The sequence below is a fragment of the Oncorhynchus tshawytscha genome, linkage group LG05, assembly GCF_018296145.1.
Source record: "Oncorhynchus tshawytscha isolate Ot180627B linkage group LG05, Otsh_v2.0, whole genome shotgun sequence".
Lineage (NCBI taxonomy): Eukaryota > Metazoa > Chordata > Actinopteri > Salmoniformes > Salmonidae > Oncorhynchus > Oncorhynchus tshawytscha.
The window spans coordinates 69,568,365-69,590,281 of record NC_056433.1 but is presented as its reverse complement, the minus strand read 5'-3'; the positions used below and the strand labels follow the sequence as shown (position 1 = coordinate 69,590,281).

Sequence of the window (21,917 nt, the reverse complement as noted above, 5' to 3'; positions counted from 1 at the left end):
AGGACACAATATGCCTTCAATATAAGTCATGTTTGGTTGGTTGGTGTTAAAAGGCTCATCCTTGACAGGCCATTCCTTCCTTTAGAATACAGACACCCAAGTGATTAACAGAGTTCAAATACAGATAAAGATAGAAAAAACAGAGCATGTGTCTTAAACGACACCCTATTCCGTATGGGCCCTGGGCAAAATAAGTGCACTACATAGGGAACAGGGTGCCATTTGGGAAGCAACAGAGTAATTCCCTGCTGTTCAGCTGAACCTTTATGTGTATATTCATGAGGGAGTAGATGAGAGTTAGAGAGTCTATGTGTGGGAGACAGATTGAACAGATATGTTTCAAACAGGTACGGAGTTGTAAGAAACACGAAAAGATAGAGAAGCAGAGAGATATATAGCTATAAAAGAATGCAAATAACAGATAAAGGGCCAGACAGATCATATGACATGGTGAATGGGGGAGTGAGGATATTGAGGACAGATATAGTGATAGAATTGTGAAAGTGATTTGGAGAAGCAAGGGGAATAGAGCAGAAAGCGTGAAAGAGCAGCCCTGCTGGACTCTTTGCTGTGGCAGCACCTTTCTTGAAATGGCGACTCAGTGGCTCTGTGTGTCAGTGAGCAGGCAGATAAGAGACTGACTTCAGAGAGAGGGAGCGAGAGAGAGAGGCCTCATTTTAGGGACCTCTGTTCCTATGGGAACCAAAGCCCTGTATAGTGTTTGGGTCTGTGTCCTAAATTGCACCCTGTTTAGTAGACTAATTTTGACCAGGGTCCATTGAAGTAGTGCACTAAATAGGGTGTCATTTGGGACACAGAATGGCTCTCCCCTTTCCACACAGGAAGGCTTTCACAGCTGACAAGTAAAACAAATGGCTAAGAATAAGCTCTGATTCCTTTGGCAAACCTGTCATAAATATTTCAGCTTCCAACCTCTAGATCTCCTGGAGAGACCATGCTCAGTGCTGTGAGGGGAGCAGAGAGTAGGCTGAGGTAGTGACAATAGCAGAGGTGTGGCGGAGGGGTCTGGTTATGTGCTAAAAACTCGATTAAGGGGGAGCTGTTCAGCGTTATTAGCGTCGGTTAGGTGACAGTGATTGTGTTGGTGGATGCCGAGGCCATACATAAACGTATAGTACAGTACGGTGCCATGTTTCATTATAAACTATAATCACAAATGATGGTGACATTTATGATGCCGCCGTGCCTTCTGTGCAGCAGTCTGTTTTAGGTTGCTGGGTTCTGCATCACAATGGAAATGAGCATGTTTTCTATCTATGTACTCAGTGGAATGTGACGCACTGGATTTATCATACTATTTGTCAAAATGTGCAATGGCCGATGGGCTGTGGTTTGTTATCGACTGACTACAAATAGGGACAAGGAATGTTCCTCACATTGCTGGCATTTACAGTGTCTTCAGAAAGTATTCATACCACTTGACTTATTCCACATTGTGTTGTGTTACAGCCTGAATTCAAAATAGATTACATATATTTTTTCCCTCACCCATCTATACACAATACCCCATAATAATAAAAATAACACATTTATTGAAAATTAAATACAGAAATATCTCATTTACATAAGTATTTACACCCCTATTTACACCCCTGAGTCAATACATGTTAGAATCACCTTTGGCAGCGTCTTTCTGAGCCTCTAAGAGCTTTGCACACCTGGATTGTACAATATTTGTAAATTATTATTTAAATTCTTCAAGCTCTGTCAAGTTGGATGTTGATCATTGGTAGACAGCCATTATCAAGAGTTGCCATAGATTTTCAAGCCAATTGAAGTCAAAACTGTAACTAGGCCACTCATGAACATTCAATGGCGTCTTGATAAGCAACTCCAGTGTATATTTGGCCTTGTGTTTCAGTTTATTGGCCTGCTGAAAGGTGAATTTGTCTCCCAGTGTTGGAAAGCAGACTGAACCAGGTTTTCCTCAAGGATTTTGCATGTGCTTAGCTATATTCTGTTTCTTTTTATCCTAAAATACTCCCTAGTCCTTGCCGATGACAAGCATATCCATAACATGATGCAGCCACCATCATGCTTGAAAATATGAAGAGTGGTACTAAGTGATGTGTTGTGTTGGATTTGCCCCAAACATAACGCTTTATAAAATACATTTCTTTGCCACATTTTTTTAAGTTTTACTTTCATGCCTTTTGCAAACAAGATGCATGTTTTGGAATATTTGTATTCTGTACAAGATTCCTTCTTTTCACTCTATTTAGGTTAGTATTGTGGAGTATGTACATGTTTTTGATCCATCCTCAGTTTTCTTCTATCACAGCCATTAAACTCTTTAACTGTTTTAAAGTCACTCTTTACCTCACCAAGGTTTCCTTCCTCTCCGGCAAATGAGTTAGGAAGGACACCTGTATCTTTGTATTGACTGGGTGTTTTGATACACAATCCAAAGTGTAATTAATAAATTCACCATGCTCGAAGGGATATTCAATGTCTGCTTTTCAAAATACATTTTTACCCATCTACCAAGAGGTGCCCTTTTTTGCGAGGCATTGGAAAACCTCCCTGGTCTTTGTGGTTGAATCTGTGTTTGAAATTCCCTGCTTGACTGAGGGACCTTACAGATAATTGCATGTGTGTGTTACAGATATGAGGTTGTCATTAAAAAATCATGTTAAACACTATTATTGCACACAGTGAGTCCATGCAACTTATTATGTGACTTGTTAAGCACATTTTTACTCCTTAACTTATTTGCCATAACAAAGGGGAATACTTATTGACTCAAGACTTTTCAGCTTTTCATTTTTTATCAATTAGTAAACATTTCTACAAACATAATTCCACGTTGACATTATGGGGTATTGTGTGTAGGCCAGTGACATAAAAGTTCAATTTAATACATTTTAAATTCAGTCTGTAAAAGTGTTAAAAAAGGAAAATTGCACAACATGGAGTCAGCTAGGATGAATGCTGTGCAAGAATGAACTTTCCCATTGAAAGTGAGCCAGATTCTTCTCGAATCAGCAGAACATAAAATAATAAAGATATTTTAAGACATGATATTTAGCGTTTAGTGTATACACTTTACATACTAATGTGAAATTCCTGTTCTTCGAAAACTTCTAACAAAAACAAGCGTATCTCTGTGAAATGTCCACGAACCACTGAGCGCATTATTTTCAAATTGTTCCTTTACGATCAGGTGGGTTAGAGGTGCAGGCTTTAAAAGATGACCAGTCTTCTTCCTGTGGTAAGTGGGTAAAAGAGTCCGTGCTTTATCTGGTAAGTGCCAAAAGAGGAGGACATTTTCACAGATTCTTACTGCTCTGGCCACAATTCACAAGCTATGTAGAAGTCAAAGAGCCATACTTTAGCATGCTTTCAAAATAAAGAAAAACACAATAACTCAACTAACAACTGACCGCAAAATATGACCTACCTTTATGACCTACCTTTCTCCCACCTGGACTCCGCAGAAGAAGAAAAGGCATTGGGGTGTCTGGGCATTGGGGTGTGGACCAAAAACAGCCCCTATTGTCCAACACAAAGTCCAGCTCCAAGTAAAGAGAGGTAAAGAACGGTAAGTTTGGGTCAGGGAGTTGGGGTACAGTACTTACTGGACTGGGCAGTCCTGGCCTCGATGGGTTGGGTGTAGACGCCCAGGCCCATTTCGGAACGAGCAGCCAGGGAGAACATGTAGAGGGTGTCTGGCTTCAGACCCTCCACAGCATAAGACCCCGCTGGAAGGAAGGTCACATGGAGCTGAGGGAGAAAATAGGCAGAAGAGACGTTAGTAAAAGTCTCGGAATCCAGGAGCCAAAAACAAATCTTGTGTGCACTAGCTAGCTAGCTACTCTATTCATGTTAATGCCTGTCACGAGAGAGTATTCAAAAAGCACAATGAGAAAAGTAGATATTGTAATCCCCAAAGTTAATATGTACCACGTTCACATAAAAAGGTACACATAGTAGGAATTACTTATTGGATCCTAGCTTGCATTTGCAACTCCTGAAAGACAACAAACAGAGTAAAGGATAACAGAAACATCTATGATTTTCCATTGTCCTTCGAGACAGATAATACAATTCGTCTACTCCATGAATATTGTTATCAGTTTAGCCATTTACCTTGTTGCCAGAGTTAGCCTCCCAATACATCAGCTCATACTTGGTGATCTGGTCCTGGACAGGCCACAGCCACGACAGCATGATGCGGGTGTCCAACTCTGCCTCGGCGTTGAAACTAGATGGCTGGGCTGGTACTACAGGCAGAGAGAAAAGCGAGATGAAACACTGCTCTCAGAATACATAGGGGTTACATCCTTATTCTCCTAAAGCGTGCACTCCTCCCCATTTATTTAAAAGCATCGGAATATCTTACACCAGTTATTTTCTTCCCACAAAGGGAAGTGAACACTTTAGACAGACCGGTAAAGAATTGGGACAAAGTGAATCATATAGACTATTGTAGAGTCTGTAGACATGCTATGAGACACAGGTGCTGTGCTTTTACTCTGTTATGGAGCTGAGACAGCAGTTTCACAAATATCAGAAATATACAGAACACTTTCACAAGTGGCTACAATATACCTTTCAAATCTAGAGTAAGTCTACAGTACAGAGGAAGCCATTTCAGATGAGCGTGTCTGCACTACAAACTATTCTGGGGCACTTCATCACTTTATCACTTTTCTTCTCAGAGGTGTCAGAAGAGGAGGAAACTGTGGAGTAGACATGATCTACGTTGTACTTTGAGGACACAGTAGATAATGTCCTTGTGGATGTGGATATTCACTCAGTGAAAAGTGAAACCTCTATTAGGGAGACTTGGCCTACAGCTGAAACAGACCTAACACACAAAGTGCCCCCTGTTTTATACTTTACAGTGTACACTCACCACCTAGGTAGTGTCCCTTCTTCATAAGTAACAGTGTCCACTCGGCTCTCCCCAACTACATAAGTTGTACATGCCACCACCTAGGTAGTGTACTACTTGAGAGTGTCCGCTCACCTCCCTGCTGAGTCTTGACCTGCAGTACATCAGAGGGAGGTCCGTCCCCTACAGAGGTGAACCCCAGCACCCTGAGGCTGTAGGTGATATCAGTGGTCAGCCCTGAGATGGTGGTCAGTCTGCTGTCATCAGTGTTGTGTTTTTGCCAGCCACTCAGTGGGGCTCTGAGGTCCGAGCTGTAGTACACCCGGTACCTGAGGAGAGGGTTAGAAAATCAATCCATCAACAAGGTTTAGAAAATGAACCTAAAAATATACACATATTTGGCAAAGCATCAGACGAAAAGACGTGTTATATCAACCTAGGTGTATGAAATGTATACATGCTTTATGAAGCATATAGGACTTATAAAGGGTTTATGAAGGCTTCAATAATATTGCTCAGTGGGTTAGAGCCTGGTCAGAGGGTATTATATATTAATATAATCTTACCCTCTGATCTGTCCATTAGGCTCCTCAGGCGGCTCCCATTGGACCAGCATGGTGGAGGCGCTGAGCATGCGAGCCTGTACAGCTAGCGGTGGAGAGGATGGAGCCTGCTCACTGGTCCTGGTGTCCACGAGGCTGCTAGGAGGGCCACGCCCGATGTTGTTCAACGCCATGACGCGGAACTCGTACTCGGAGTAGGGGCTGAGGCCACCAATGCTGTAGCGTGTGGTGGCTACCCCATCCACCTAAAATAGAATGATAATATGACATATGATAATTCAGCAGACTTTTATCCAAAGTGACTTACAGAACTGTCAACATTGACCTTGACACATATATTTAGTATTTGTGGCCTACACAGGAAGAGAGCCCACAACCATGTGGGAATTGAAATCACAACCATGTGGTAATGAACCCACAGCCTTGGTGTTGCTAGCCCCATACTCTAACCCACTGATCCACTGGAATCATTGGACTGTACCTCCTGGAAGCTGTTGTCAGAGACCTTGGCCCGGTACTGGATGACGTAGTAGGACACGGGCTCAGGGTTCCCGGAGTCCCAGGTCAGGGTGACGCTGGTGGCTGTGGTCTCCGTCACGATCAGGGAGGTGGGGGGCTTGGGCAAGGCTGTCAGAGTGACCAGGGGGAGGGAGAGTAATACACACTTCATGGAAGATTACAACAGCAAATGATACATTTCTGTTTTAATGGACAATAAAGTATACTATTCTATTGCATTGTATTCTACTCTATTCTCTTGCTTTTTTATTCTATTTTATTCCATTCTATTCTACCATCCTTTGTCCAGTCCTGCTAACAGAATACTACAAATAAAGGCCTTAAATAGGTTGAAAGTGCTCTATCTCACTAATGCAGGCCCCAGAGCTGTGAGCAGCAACAAGAGTGAAAAGAGCGAGAAGGACAGCACTCACATCCTATCAGTCAATCACTATTCAGAAGCCTGTCTCTTTCAGTCCCTCACCTGTCACTGGAGGGGCCAAGCCAGCCATGTTCATTATCTCTCAAAGCAAAGTCTCTCACCCAGTGTGACACCCACTCTGCCTATTCACAGGCAAAACACCAACCATTCAGAACACACTCTCACTCTCTCACTCGCTCTGAATAGAAAGCCTATTCTCTCCTTCTCTGCTATCTAGGGCAAAACTTTCTCCTTCAATTAACCCGAGAGTCTTGAATAGCGAGATGAATAGAGTAATGTGTATTTTCTATTTTCATTTGATTTATATATTGATCCAAAAAAACAATTTCAGGGCTTGAGGCTTCGCTTTGGCAAAATAAAACATGTGTTCAATGTGAGGTAAAGGAGTATCAATACAACATTATAATATTAAGACTAAAGATACGGAAGAATAGTTGGTGTTAGTCTGATATAAATAACCCAAATAGAAAGTAGACTCAACCAGACTGACTCAATGTAAAATGGAGTGAAATTAATGGAAGTTATCTGGCTGGTTTTGTGCTAAGATTTCTTGTGGTGTTTTTCAATTATTTGACATTCTATGGAATTGCAAAGTGACAAATGACATAACATATAAGAGTATAATATAATACTATTGTGTTCTACACTGGCATAGCGTTTAAGTTTGAAACACAAGATGTACATCCTCACGGTAATGGTAATGTACACGTTCTCCCAGGTTTTCCTATTTCCATCGCAAATGGAAAGAGCATCATTGTAATACAATTTTGGCTGAAAATGGTTGCTAAATCACTTTTGTGTTGTATATGATAGTACCGCTGTCAGAGTCCAAATGGATCTGCTAAAGTAAGAGGCGTTGGAGTGTAAAACCGGGAGAACAGCTCGCCTTGCAGACGTCAGATGGGCATTAGCAACCGAGAGGTATTAGAGCAAGAGAACAACCTCCTACAGCTGCAGCGCCTGACTCCCGACGCCTTTCTCCACATCTGCTATTACTAGCTCCATCTCAAATAACACCCTATTCCCTATATAATGCACTACTTTCTGACCAGGGCCTATGAGGCTCTGATCCAAAGTAGTGCACTGTGTAAGGAATAGGGTGCCATTTTGGACGGAGGCATTATTTATTTTTTTTAACAATGTGAAACCTCTAAAGTATTACTCTGAGTGCTGAGTGATGTTAAGATAGATGACGTTAGATGACGTTAGGGCCTTTTATGCAGAATACTATGCAGAATCATCAGTAGGAGTCTCTACAGGAGAGAGAGCCTCTACCAACACTTGAAAATATCCCACAATCTGGCAACACTGTGAGCTAATTTGGGGAGGTTTTGTATACGTGTTTATGTATATCCCTTGCCATATTATTTGCTTATTGATAGTCATATTGTGTTTGTTTAGTCTTTGCCATTTGACTCCACTCATTCTCAAAGTCAGCAGTGAAGAAGTAGACTTCGCTCTGTTCAAATCTCATCTTTCATAAAACTAATTGAGATTCTCTCTAGTAACTCTAGTGAATGAACGATTGATTAGACTAATAGGTATTGAAGCATCACAAATACTCACACGGATATTATGTGTTGTTTTAGTGAGTGCACATAACAATTCCTAGGAGAATGAACTGACTTTTCTCTCCATATGTCATGGCTGCTCAACTCACCTCAGAGAAAAGGAGAGATAATATGATAAAGTATTTTGTTTTCAAGCATTTCACATGTAACTAACTAAGTCATCTATTACCAATTATATTTGGAATCATTAGCCTATAGCTAAGCCCCTTATTTATAAAATGTACATAATAGATACAGTGAGTAGGCCTATTTCCTGAAAGCACGATCACTTTGTAATGGGAAAGTAAACTCGAGATGCTTTGCTAGCTACAGTAGTTTGTCATCGTTGGTTTTTCCGGAAAGAAAAATCTCAGCCATGTTGAATTATTGATGAGAATATTAATGCATGCACTGTCATCTGGTGTCTGAGGGATTAGTCATTTAAATATGACCCCTTTACCAGACTCTCTCTGAGACGTACAGACAGATGACTGGTGACGAGAAACAAAGACTTCTGTAGCAAAACTTAAAATACAATTTGAGCTATAGCTTACCAAGCTTACCTAAAATGTCTATCTTATATTCATCTTCACTTTAAAATATCTCAGATGGATGTTGATCTGGATCTAGATCCATCTGTTAATTTTGGATGTTGAGATATTGATCTTAAATGAGGGCTACTTTTCTAGATATCCAACTTAGCTAACTCACTGCATCCCAGGCACAACAAACAGTCAAAATCCCAAACAACCTCTCTCACACTTTTCCCAATCCTCTCACCTTTGACAGTGATCTGCGCGGTGGTCTCGATCATGCCGAGTGACGATATCGCCACACAGCTGTAGTTGGCAGACTGGAGGATGTTGGTGACCTCCAACACGTTCCTCCCAATGGGCATCTCTTCCTCCTTGGTCAGCTCCTCTACTCCCATCATCCACTTGACGTAGGGCATGGGCGCTCCCACTGCCACACACGTCAGGTTCACGCTACCACCCGGCATCACCTCATGGTTGGTGGGCGGGATGGAGAACCGGGGTGGCACGCGGCGCACTGCAGGTGGAGAGCAGAGGAGGGTGAGTGGGCAAGGAACTGGAGGTTTGATGGGGGACAATGCATGGGCGGCTGGGATAGCCTGATACCTTGATAGTCAGGCCTGGCTGTCGCTGTATGCTGTTCTCTGGGACAATAGAGGCATAAGGCAACCCTGCTATTGTTAGTTAGGAGGGGAAATTTCTGCCAAATCATGTTCTACTTATATCTATTACGCAACTGTGAAACAGGTCTTTCCTCCCCTTTCATGTTATATTTGGGGGAAAAAGGCCAAGGGCTAAAGCTGGATTTCTCACGAGTGCATTTGGATTTCCTGCTTTGATATGTGGGTTAAGACTCATCTGGAGATAGATACTGCTGCTGCTAGTCTAACGCTTCCCTGCCACATTCAGAGTTACCTAGCTAACTACCACTCGTTCTGTCTCTAAGTGCGAGTGAATAGAACAGGCTTCTCCATTGTTATCTCCCATACAGCATTAGAAATCCCCTTAAGTGCTGGGAAGTACAGCTCATTACATCTGACTTAATGCTGCAACGCTACTCTGTATTCATTAAACATACATAGCTCAATGGCATAGCAGATAAAATGCTCACACACCCCTTGAAAGGGAAGGCTAAGAATGGTCACGAAATGTGACTTACAAAGTATCATTTAAGCGCAAATTGTGAATATTCTGGCTGTGAGGGGCTTAGATGGTGGCTTACGGTCTTTTCACCGGGTAGAAGGGGAGAACTACATGCTGTGTCAGATAAACAGGGAGAGATGTAGAGGTTTATGACAGTTCTGACCTGCATCCCAAATGGCACCCTGTTCGCTATTTAGTACACCACTTTTGATCAGAGCCATATATGGGCCCTGTTAAAAATTTGTGCACTACATAAGGAATAGGGTGCCATTTGGGACAGATCCTTAGGCTTTCACACTGAATAACGTTTTCACTTTGCACTGGCTGACAACTTAAATGAAACACAGCAGGGTATAGCTAGTGTTGTATAATTTGGGAACGGTACTTCTTTGAACAAAGAAACTGAAAGAGGATTTTATGCACATAATGTCTTTCTTTGGCTCAATCACGTACACTATTTAAGTTAATTAGTTACAACCAAGTGAATAATAACTTAGAGAAATTAAAGTTCAGTATTTGCATGAGCTCAGTCAGTCATTCAATAAGTGAGACAAGAGAGGAGATAGTAATCTTGAGAGAGAACATATTGGTGGTGTTGGAGGCCGTCCTCTCTGTAAATACAAGCGCTACATTGTCTATCTGCTGGGACCGGATGGGAGGAGAAAAGAAGGACGGGAGGGAACCATAAGGGTCTGTGATACAGACATTAACACGGATTCCCACGGAGACTGGCCTTGCCTGAGAACGTGACGAGGCGGACAGAGGGAACGACAGAGGGTGGAAGAAGGTGAGGAGGAGAGGAGAGAGAGAGATACAAAATAGATAGAGAGGTAGTGAAACGAAGGGAGAGGGCTGGCTCTAGGCCAAAGTTATGGGCCATTCCGTTTAACGTTTTAGAGTGATCTCAGGTCAAAATCTCCGAAAGAGGAAACTTTTTAAAAGTCGAGTTGCAAAACTTTTAGATGTATCAGGGTGCCACTACTGCCAATCTCATATTTTACCACTGTATTTCTGTTGCTATAACCTCACAGAGCGGAGGTTGTAAATCATCCTGCAGGTGAAGCACAGCAAGCAGCCAAAACCAGGCCTTGACGTTTCAATTCTCAATTGATCTCCCAACACACACAGATCTGCAGGAACTCGCATTAAGTCACCCGCAAAACTATCCCCTTTCAGACAGCGCTGAGACTCTTGATCATCAGTAAGCAGCAGTATGATACTGTCTGAGAATGAGACCTATAAATAACTAACGTTCCCATTTTCATCTCTCTTTGAACAGGAAAGATCCAAGGTTGCAGCAAAACACCGAACCAAATGGCACCCTATCCCTTATATAGTACACTACTTTTAACCAGAGCCCAATGGGTTCTGTTCAAAAGTAGTGCACTATGTAGGGAATAGGGTGCCTTTTACGATGTAGCCAGAATTTAATTTGGGAAGCGGGAGGAGAACTCTGTAGCAGACCTCTGTTTTGTGTTTGAAGATAAAATAGAGGCAATATTATTCACATCACAACTCTCTTAAAAACGGTGTTTATCATCATGACAAAGAAATTACTTGCTTATTTCCTTACCACAGTAAAATGATGCAGGCAGAGTAGTAATATAGTACTTATTCTAGGGCCCACCAGCCCTGGCTGGCCAGCAGATACATCTCCCCAAACTGGGTTTAAAAACAGGCAGGGGACCAAAATGGTAGTTTTTTTCCTCTAATACAAACAGCTCAGTTTTATGTGACTTGAATGCTGCATGGGGTGTGAGGTGAGGTAGCTATTCCTCTTTCACTCTCTCTCTTCCTCCATCTCTAACCCCCCCCCATGAAGATAACTACCAACTGTGATGTATTATGGGTAGCTAAAGCACCTGGTGCTACACTAACACAACATAACAAAATCCCTTTTTCATTAAGCCTATGTCTTCTACTGTATTCACCTTACCTTACCTAAGCCGAGGCTTAGATTTTGTATGCATTCAGTGCATTCAGAAAGTATTTAGACCCCTTCACCTTTTCCACATTTTGTTACGTTACACAGCCTTATTCTAAAATTGATCAAATCCATTTTTTCCCCATCAATCTACATAAAATACCCCATAATGACAAAGCAAAAACTGGTTATTAGAAATTTTTCAAATGTAGAAAAAAATAACAAACGTAAATTCGTATTCAGACCCTTTGCTAATAGACTTGAAATTGAGCTCAGGTGGATCCTGTTTCCATTGATCATCCTTGAGATGTTTCTGCAACTTGATTGGAGTCCACCTGTGGTAAATTCAATTGATTGGGTGTGATTTGGAAAGGCAAACACCTGTCTGTATAAGGTCCCACAGTTGACAGTGCATGTCAGAGTAAAAATCAAGCCATGAGGTCGAAGTAATTGTCCATAGAGCTCCGAGACAGGATTGTGTTAAGGAACAGATCTGGGGAAGGGCACCAAAATATTTCAGCAGCATTGAAGGTCCCCAAGAACACAGTGACCTCCATCATTCTTAAATTAAAGAAGTTTGGAACCACCAAACTGAGCAATCGGGGGAGAAGGGCCTTGGTCAGGGAGGTGACCAAGAACCTGATGGTCACTCTGACAGAGCTCCAGGGTTCCTCTCTGGAGATGGGATAACCTTCCAGAAAGGCAACCTCCTCTGCAGCACTCCACCAATCAGGCCTTTACGGTAGAGTGGCCAGTTGGAAGCCACTCCTCAGTAAAAGGCATATGGCAGTCTGCTTGGAGTTTGCCAAAAGGCACCTAAAGGGCTCTCAGACCATGAGAAACAAGATTCTCTGGTCTGATGAAACCAAGGTTGAACTCTTTGGCCTGAATGCCAAGCATCACATCTGGAGGAAACCTGGCACCTTCCCTATGGAAAAGCATTGTGGTGGCAGCTTCATGCTGTGGGGATGTTTTTCAGTGGCAGGGACGGGGAGACTAGTCAGGATCGAGGGAAAGATGAATGGAGCAAAGTAAATAGAAATCCTTGATGAAAACCTACTCCAGAGCGCTCAGGACCTCAGACTGGGGTGAAGGTTCACCTTCCAACAGGACAACGACCCTAAGAACACAGCCAAGACAAAGCAGGAGTGACTTCGAGACAAGTCTCTGAATGTCTTTGAGTGGCCCAGCCAGAGCCCCGACTTGAACCCGATCTAACATCTTTAGAGAGACCTGAAAATAGCTGTGCAGCAACCCTCCCCATCCAACCTGACAGAGCTTGAGATGTTCTGAGGAGAAGAATGGGAGAAACTCCCCAAATGCAGGTGTGCCAAGCTTGTAGTGTCATGACCAAGAAGATTCGAGGCTGTAATCATTGCCAAAGGTGCTTCAACAAAGTACAGAGCAAAGGGTCTGAATATTTGTGTACATATGTCATTTTGAATTTATTTATATACATAAGCAAAAATGTAGAATAAAATGTTTTTGTTTTGTCATTATGGGGTATTGTGAATAGATTGATGAGGGAAAAAAACATTGAATCCATTTTAGAATAAGGCTGTAACATATCAAAATGTGGAAAGAATCAAGGGGTCTGAATACTTTCCGAATGCACTGTATGTGTGAGTGCATGCATAGATGTGTGCCATGTGCACAATCTATGTATGCACCAAACCTTAAATAAAGTCTGAGTGTGCTTTATTCAAGTCACGAAAACACTGAGATTTTGAGATGTATACATCTATTCCTCTGTAATCAATTTGAGGCCAATGGTCGAGTGACTCATAGCTTTTCAGAGGAAATGCACCAATCTGTTAGATTGGAGTCTGCAAGGTGTCAAAGTGACATGCTGGGCAGCGCAGGGCATAGAAGGAGGAATTAGAGCAAGCCAACATTAGTCACTGTGTACATTATTAGAAGGATGAGGAGGTTGGAGGTTACCCATGGATATGGAAAATGGTCACAAAATGGTTAGTGTTGATTTGCTGACCGAGTGAGTGACTCAGAAAGGTTATAACAAGGGGTTATCTCGATTATTATTGGCTATGGAGGCGGTCGTACAGGTCAAAGGATAAAGGTCACCAGAAAGTGTTGGAGGAAGAGAACTAATGTCATCCTCCATGCAGTAGAAGGGAGCAGGAGAACGCCATGGGGTTTAGTCACTGGTTTCACAGGAAGCAGTTTTAGTATCAGAGGAAGTAGTATCAGCAGTAGCAACATGAGAAGCTGGCAGTTATAATGCAGACACACTCTTATCTTCATTGGCATGCCACAGAGAGAGAGGGGGAGAGAAGGGGAGAGGGAAGGAAGGATTTGGGATTGGAAGCAGAGTCCTGATAAAGAAAAGGTAAGGATTTGGAGCTGAGGGCGGTAGGGGGTGGAGGGTGTGGGGGGGTGGAAGCACAATTGTTGTTGCACACATTTTTGGCACACAGATATTGTCAAGCAAGGCATGCAGCAGCCCAGGCACAAGGCAAACAAAGCATCAAGCACATTACTAGCTAGCTACATAGCAGCTACGATCATGATGCCATGCTTGAGTGATCACACAAAATGGTCCTATAATAAACAATAACACAACTATCCCTGTAGTAATTTACAGACCAACTCAAAGTCCTTGTCTAATCAATGCCAGTAAAACTATTCAACTTCAGTTTGCCTGCCTGCGGAGGTACTGCAAAGCCACACTGTATTGACTAAAACGGGAGTCTACTGACCCGCTGTACAACAAGTAAACAAAACAAACAACAACATTAAAAAGTCATCTGGTTACAAGATGAGCTCCAGGTCAAGAGGTTCTCGTCCATTCTTTATACTCTGTGCTGGGATCTAGGAGCATTGGTCTACCAACATCTTACATAGAAGAGAGAACCAACATTTCTCACCAAACAGTCTCTTCAATACTATGGGTTATGGCTTTGGAAACTCTGACAGAAACATTGACATGGGAATGCACTTTGACATGGAAATGCATTATGCAAACATAATGGTCAATTAGATGTGTAACACACAATGCAAACATTAATGTGTACTGGTATACAGTGCAACATCTTATATATCATACATTACATGGACTTTGAATATTTCTCTATTCTGACCAATTGTCTTCTGACAAAGCTACAAGCATCCAGAAAGCTACTTCTGTCATCTGTTTGGAGCAGACAGAATGGAGAGTTGAGATTCCTAGCCAACTGAACTGGGAAAATAATATATTGGCAATGAGAGGAGGCAGAGAAAGAGATGACAGCATCTCCTGCAGCTCCTTCTCTATCAATGAAAGTAACTTAGTAAGTATTTATGAATAATACAAAGGAGAGGAATGAGTTGGTTATCTATCCAAAATATAGTCCTTTATTAGAGAAAAGGCATTAGACTGCCTGGGATTATTGGGAGGTAAGTTGTTAGCACGGACCTCAATTTTGGAAAGTGCCTAGCTGATGTGTGAGTTGGCAGGAGGGTCGGGTGGCTGAGATGGTTCTTATCTATCTCCCCTACAGAGAGAGAGCTCCTCAGCTCAGCTTTAAGCTTGAAAAGACAGACTAGAAAAAAAATATGGCAAAACACACTGGGTCCTTCAAATAAAGAAAAAAAAACATATTTAAAGAATAATGATCCTCCTCTCCGCCTTAGTCTCTCCGTCACCCTGTTTTTCTCTGCTCTCACTGTTCTGTGAACTAAATCTGGAAGCCCAAAGTGAATACTGATTCCAGAATAAACAATCAAAACTGATTTAGCCCATTTAAACACTCGAAAACTCTGAAGGCTTTTCCCAGTTAACCAGAATAACACAACACGATCTCCTAAATAGGTTAAGCATTCCAGAGAGGTTCGGAAAAAGGCAAATATTGAAATTTGAACTTGTATGTAAATAGTTCTGATCTCTTAAGCTTCATGCAACATTCTTATATGTGTTCCCTGACCCCAGTATAAATACCATTAGCCAATGAGAAACCACACGGCTGGTGTCAAAATAATACAAGACCTGACCGTTCCATCACTCAGAGCCCACACGCTCCTCATTTTCAAAACAATGGATCATAAACAATGGATATAGCCAAGGCTGCAATGATTTCTACTGATAGCCTATTGTTACTCCCTAGATGAGAAAGAAATCCACATCCAACCCCTATTCATTCAGCATTGAGTGGGTATCTTAGATAGGGCAAAGTCAAGGTATGATCCTTATGTCTCTGTATTCTCTAAGATTGTATGGTGAAGAGCTATGCTACCAGCTGATGTAGGTGGATGAGAGGTAACAGAAGGTGAGTGGTGCATTCAGCTAGATTAGTGAGAGCCTGTGGGCAGCAGAGATATGAGGGCTCAGGCCCCATGAGGTTCTGGCCAAAAGTAGTGCACTATATAGGGACTAGGGTGCCAATTTTTACACAACCATGGTTGGACGGATGGTGGGATGGAATAGACACACCCCAGGTGAGGTGAGGAACACCTGAGAACACAGACAAGGTCCATACTTGACAGACTGAAGCTAACAGAGAAGACCCATCCATGCCAGGCATATTCAAAGACATAACAGTGTAGATGGTTGAGGGTGGAGGCAAGCAGCATAGCAGCGGTATGGTTGAGGGGTAGGGACAAGGTAGGAGATGCACATAGGAGGTTCAGGTTGGTAAAGGCAGATAGTATCCTGAGAGGCCCATCAGGCCGGGACGGGCCTTGGCACCCAGCCTGATGCTGTGGGTGCTGCCAGGCTCCAGTCCGCTGACCCTGGGTGCACTGTGGGGTACCGGAGGAGAAGCAGGAAGGTGAAGAGTGAAAAAAAACCAACCTTCTCGTTGATCTGAGAGGATTTGGTGAGGTTTGGATTGTTTTTTGGATGGCGGGGTGCGATGATGATGGAGGGAATAAACATAAGAGAGAAAAAGAAAAAACAAGAAGATAAAAAAGAGGAGGAAGAGGAAGAAGAAGAGGAAGAAGAAGAGGAAGAAGAGGAAGACAAGGAGAAACAAAGAGAGTAAAACAGGCAAATAGTTCCGCTTATCCATAAAAGAGAAAGTGAAGAGAACACTATGGAGACAAAAGCCAGTGCATTGATACACACACCCAAAGAACACACATAGCAACATCTCACATACAGTACATACATTAATATAAACACAACACAACCAAACACACACACACACACACTCCTCCCTTTTCCTGACTACTCTCATGCCCTAAGCCCCTCCCATCATGTATTAAGATGGAATTACAGAGTCAGGGGCTATGTCCCAAATGGAACACTAGTTCCTAGAAATCACACGAGTTTTGACCAGAGTCAAAAGTAGTGCACTATAAAGGGAATAAGGGTGCCATTTGGGACACAACCAGAGTCTCCCTGGCTGACAAGCGGACTTCATTATGCACACAAAGCTGACAGTGTCCTGCCGGTAGCTAAGTCAGGCCACATTTACTCTGCTCATTGACTCCTTCTTAGCAGAGCCACTGAGGAGAGCAGAGAGAGGCTGGGTGTGAATACAAACATCACTGACGTCACTGACTCTGAACTAGTCATACACTCAGTCAGAGACTCACACAAAAAATGGCCTGACCACAGAGCTATACACTGACCACAGAACTATACACTGACCACAGAGCTAAACACTGACCACAGAGCTATACACTGACCACAGAGCTATACACTGACCACAGAACTATACACTGACCACAGAGCTATACACTGACCACAGAGCTATACACTGACCACAGAACTATACACTGACCACAGAGCTATACACTGACCACAGAGCTATACACTGACCACAGAGCTATACACTGACCACAGATACAGCTCTGTGCATCATTCACTCAATATACAGGCAATTGCCTGTTAACACCTTTGTTTCCTGACAGACATTATCAAATGGGTCACGATGGTGAACCAGTATAGTGATGTCAATGTATCCTATAAATAATGTCCCATACATTGTGTCATATGTGCACAATCGTATTCCTACGTAAGCAGAGTATTGTATAGTGTATCTAAAGATGATATGCTTTATAGATGTAGTTCCTTTGTTTTAAAGACTGTTTCTAACCTTGCATACAATGCACACACACACACACACACATACACAACACACACACACACAGACAGACAGACAGACAGACAGACAGACAGACAGACAGACAGACAGACAGACAGACAGACAGACAGACAGACAGACAGACAGACAGACAGACAGACAGACAGACAGACAGACAGACAGACAGACAGACACACAGACACACAGGAAAAAAAAGAACACAAAAAATATCACACACAAACACGTTTCAGAGAAACTCAGAAAACCCCAAGGCACATGAAACCTTGAGTGAAACGAAGGCAAACCACATACAGACATGAGAAAGCACACAGACAATGGTAGACTTCTTTTTCATAGCAGGATAAGCATTTGTGAAATGAACGCTCCCATATACAGTCTGTGTATATGATACAAGAACACCGGTGATCAGAAAGAAAAAGCTGAGAGAGACAGACAGTATAAAAGGAAGTAGTACAGATTTAGAAGAGAGAGAAGAAAACCATCCCTCTTCACACACACACACACACACACACACACACACACACACACACACACACACACACACACACACACACACACACACACATCAGAATGTGCAAAGGAAGTGACAAGCCTGGTAAAGTAGAGCACACACCTGGAGAGACAGAAGTTAGACCCGTTCAGACAGGAACACATTGTACAGATACAGAAACGAGTAAGAAAACAACACACAGGAAAAAGCCTAGTAGTCTTGACCTTAATGACTCCAGTTGTAGGTTTAGTAGAATGATATTTCAGCACAGTGTATAAAGTTTATTTTTCTCAAATTATTCAACAATAAAGTAAAACTCCATGGCAACGCATAATGGACTGAGGGATTTCAGTGAAAAATACTCCTATAGAATATGCATAATTTTTTCACAGTGTAAGGAACACTTAAAAATACTATTTGCGTTCTCAAAGGCAATTTCTCTTTCCAGGGTGAGATGTAATCTGCTCTCACACACACATTGCACGCACACATACACATGCACATACTGCAGGATTGTAACATGTGCATGTGCGCACACACACAAGCAACCAATTACACAACCTCTTACTCAGTCACAGGGCATGTGCAGGCTGATTACAGACCACTCATACATATATTAAATGCCATTCATCAAACAGACCAATGCTAAATCTGTATTCCCTGCATCTGCACTCCCTCTGCCATGTGGTCCAAGGTATGCATCCCTAATGAAACCTTCTGGTCAAAAGTAGTGCACTATAGAGGGAATAGAGTGTAGGGGATATGGTGCCATTTGGGACGTAACCCAGATCAAAAGGGGAGCGCAGCAGGATATAATCTCCTCAATATGTATTTTATATGAGTTTTCTTATCACTTCCTTATCACTGAATGGGTCATGTATGTAATCTGGGCAGGTTAGCGTTTGTCGTCATGAATCTTGTTCTGAAGGCAGCTCTGCAGAGTGGTCACTAGTTAGCACAGCCACAAAGTCATACAATTTTATACCTAACCTTAACCTTAACCACATTGCTAACCCTAATGAGCCCTAATGCTTAACCGTAACCTTAAATTAAGACCAAAAAGCACATTTTGTCATGAATTTTTACAATAAATACAATTCTGACTTTGCAGCTGGCCTATTTAAGGGGAAATCGATCAGTTCTGCCTCCAGGACAAGACTCATGAAAATAAATGTCAACCTGCATGATCTCGGGGAAATCACGAGCCGGGCTGAATGAGGAGGTTTTCAGGGCTGTGTACAGTACGAGTTCACGTTCTGGAACACTCAATTGTATGGAAACGGTACTGAATGACCAGATGAAAAACGGGGAGTGATTGGGTTGTGGGTTGGGGAATGCTGTCAGCATGGCCACTGCCCTTTAAACACGTGTGTGCTTCAAGCCACACCTCAACACACCCACCAAACGGGAGAAAACGTACCTCAAAGTCTGTTCAAGAACTTACAAGGATGTTTTGGGGAAATGTGTCGTTCATTACAAACTGTTCCACAATGCAGCAAACATTCAAGCGAATTGGATGCATGTCAGGTTTCCACATCCATAGGATGTTTCCTGTCTGTATGTCGGAGGTCAATCAGGGGACAATTTATCCAGAAGGCATCTGCTGCAATGCAGGGTAGGACTGCTGCTTTTATGCTGTGGTATAGATGTGTCAGAACCTGAATAATTACACGTTTTTGGTAGTGAAGTTATCTGAAGAATTTAGATGGAGGGAACATTATAACATTGACTTAAGAATTATAACTCTGCAAGGAAAACATATTATCCTACTGGAAGCTAGTTAACATTTAATTTGAAGAACAAAGTAATTTATGTGATGCCATGAATTAAGACTTGATTAAGACACTAATTAAGAAATATGAAGAAATATTTATGGTATGGAAATGGATAACTACAACCAATATTAATATATCAGAATGGTCTCAGTAACATCAGGTGTGAATAACTTCATTATTTGTCCTTAAGGAACCTTTTCAATGTGTTTGCAATGAGCACTGTTGAAAGCCTATAGGAGTGTCCAAAACATGTAAAAGCGAGGTCATATGGAATCAACTAGAGTTGAAGCATGGAAGTTGCCTTTGAGAAGCTGATATTGGATGGTGGAATAGCGGCTAATTGAATCATTTGCTGCCAAAACGTCCTCTCTAAAATACCATGGAGGTTCAGTTTGATTTGATCAGCCCTGTTCACTTTGTACAAGGAGAACACAGACTGGCAGTGCACAATTTAGGGAATAGGGTGCCATTTGAGATGCAACCATAGAATGAATATCTTGTTGATCTGGGAATTTCCTCCTCTCACGATAACAGTAACCATCCAGGTGTCTGTTGACCTTGTTTGTATTCCTTCAAGACTGCACATGTACCACCAGCCTATAATAACTCCCTCCACTTCACCAAGCTTGCGTCCCAAATGGCACCCTATACCTATATAGAGCACTGCTTTAGACCAGAGCCCTATGACCACTAGTCAAAAGTAGTCCACTTTATAGGGAATATGGTGGCATTTAGGATGCAACCCAAGACACTGTGGTGAAACCACACCTGACCTCCCATTCACCTCTTAAGAGTCAAAACATCCTGTTTCAACTCCTGTGAGGTGAATGGGTTCAAATACCCTAATAACAGGAGACAGTTATTAAAAGTATGCAATCTTCCAGGAGAAAATCAAATGAAAAAGAAGTAAAAAATACCCCCCCACAGAGAACAGACAAAACATTTACAGAACAAGAACAGACACAACAGGCATCAACAGTTTAGGCTGAGACTTTCACTGAATGGTTGGCTGGTTCACTGGTTGGTTGACTGGTTTAGTGACTAGTTGACTGGTTAACAGACTAGTTGACTGGTTAACAGACCAGTTGACTGGTTAGATGCTCTATTATTCAAGTGAAGAAGTAGTTGGTTGACTTGACAGTTTCTAGTCAGGTAGTGATTTGAATATATCCATGTGGAGAATTTGTATAGCTAAACGGGACTCGCTGTGGAGAAGAATGGGTAAGTTAACCAGTTAGTTTAAGCAGGACCAGCTAACCTCCTGTATTTCAACACATTTTGCCATGAAAGAGAAACAGGACGTTTTATACTGCGATTCTTCACATTGTGCTATCATATGCTATCTGGGGGGCCCCCGACCCTAGCCCTGCATGCCCGTTTGGTAATCCGGCCCCAAGTGTAAACTAACCCCACTCAACTGTTGTGTAGCTGTGGAGAGGGTTAGCTTACACTAGCCTTTACCACTTGACCAGCGAGCACTGTGGGAAGTGATGGAATAGAACAGACATAGGTGGGTGGATGGGTGGATGATGCCCACTGTTAGCAGAAACCTGCTCACCCAGGCAGGGTACTTACCTCTCACGTAGAGATTAGCCGGAGCCGAGTAGCGGGTCCCGGCGCTGTTGACCGCCACACACTCGTACTTGCCCTGGTCGGACTCTTCACTGTTCTCTATCTGGAGAGCTCCTGAAGAGAGAGGATAGACTGTCAAGGCTCAGAGTCCACTCAGACGGATAGAACGGGATACAACGTCTGCGTCTGAAATGGCACCCTACTCCCTACATAGTGCACTACTTTTGACCAGAGCCTTATGGGCCTTGGTCAAAAGTAGTGCACTATGTAGGGAACATGGTGCCATTTGGGACACATACACATACTGATATGTGTGTTCAGACATATACATGAATTCAAACTCACCCATCCGCACACACACCTGTTTTGCCTAAACAAAAACAGAAATAACCAAGCCGACTTGTCATACATGTACAGTATACTGTGTATCAAAACAACCCACGTTTTGAGAAGCCCATCCAGCAGACAGATATTTTGGCAACATTGAGAAAGACCAAAGCACAGAGGACATGAGGCTTCCTATAA

At 42.5% G+C, this 21,917-nt stretch overlaps 1 protein-coding gene across 11 annotated transcripts in view; it reads right to left on the bottom strand.

Moving 5' to 3' along the window:
* The window catches only part of ptprfa (protein tyrosine phosphatase receptor type Fa), a 384,726-nt gene that overhangs the window by 117,830 nt on the left and 244,979 nt on the right, over nucleotides 1-21,917 (bottom strand). For all 11 annotated transcript variants that reach the window (XM_042322293.1, XM_042322292.1, XM_042322296.1 and 8 more), the window contains exons 6-12: nucleotides 21,396-21,506; nucleotides 8,692-8,961; nucleotides 5,903-6,048; nucleotides 5,425-5,666; nucleotides 4,994-5,187; nucleotides 4,111-4,244; nucleotides 3,600-3,744 (exon numbers count right to left, since the gene is read on the bottom strand). In XM_042322293.1, coding sequence (XP_042178227.1) covers nucleotides 3,600-3,744; nucleotides 4,111-4,244; nucleotides 4,994-5,187; nucleotides 5,425-5,666; nucleotides 5,903-6,048; nucleotides 8,692-8,961; nucleotides 21,396-21,506 — 1,242 coding nt within the window. The remainder of the gene's footprint in view (nucleotides 1-3,599; nucleotides 3,745-4,110; nucleotides 4,245-4,993; nucleotides 5,188-5,424; nucleotides 5,667-5,902; nucleotides 6,049-8,691; nucleotides 8,962-21,395; nucleotides 21,507-21,917) is intronic.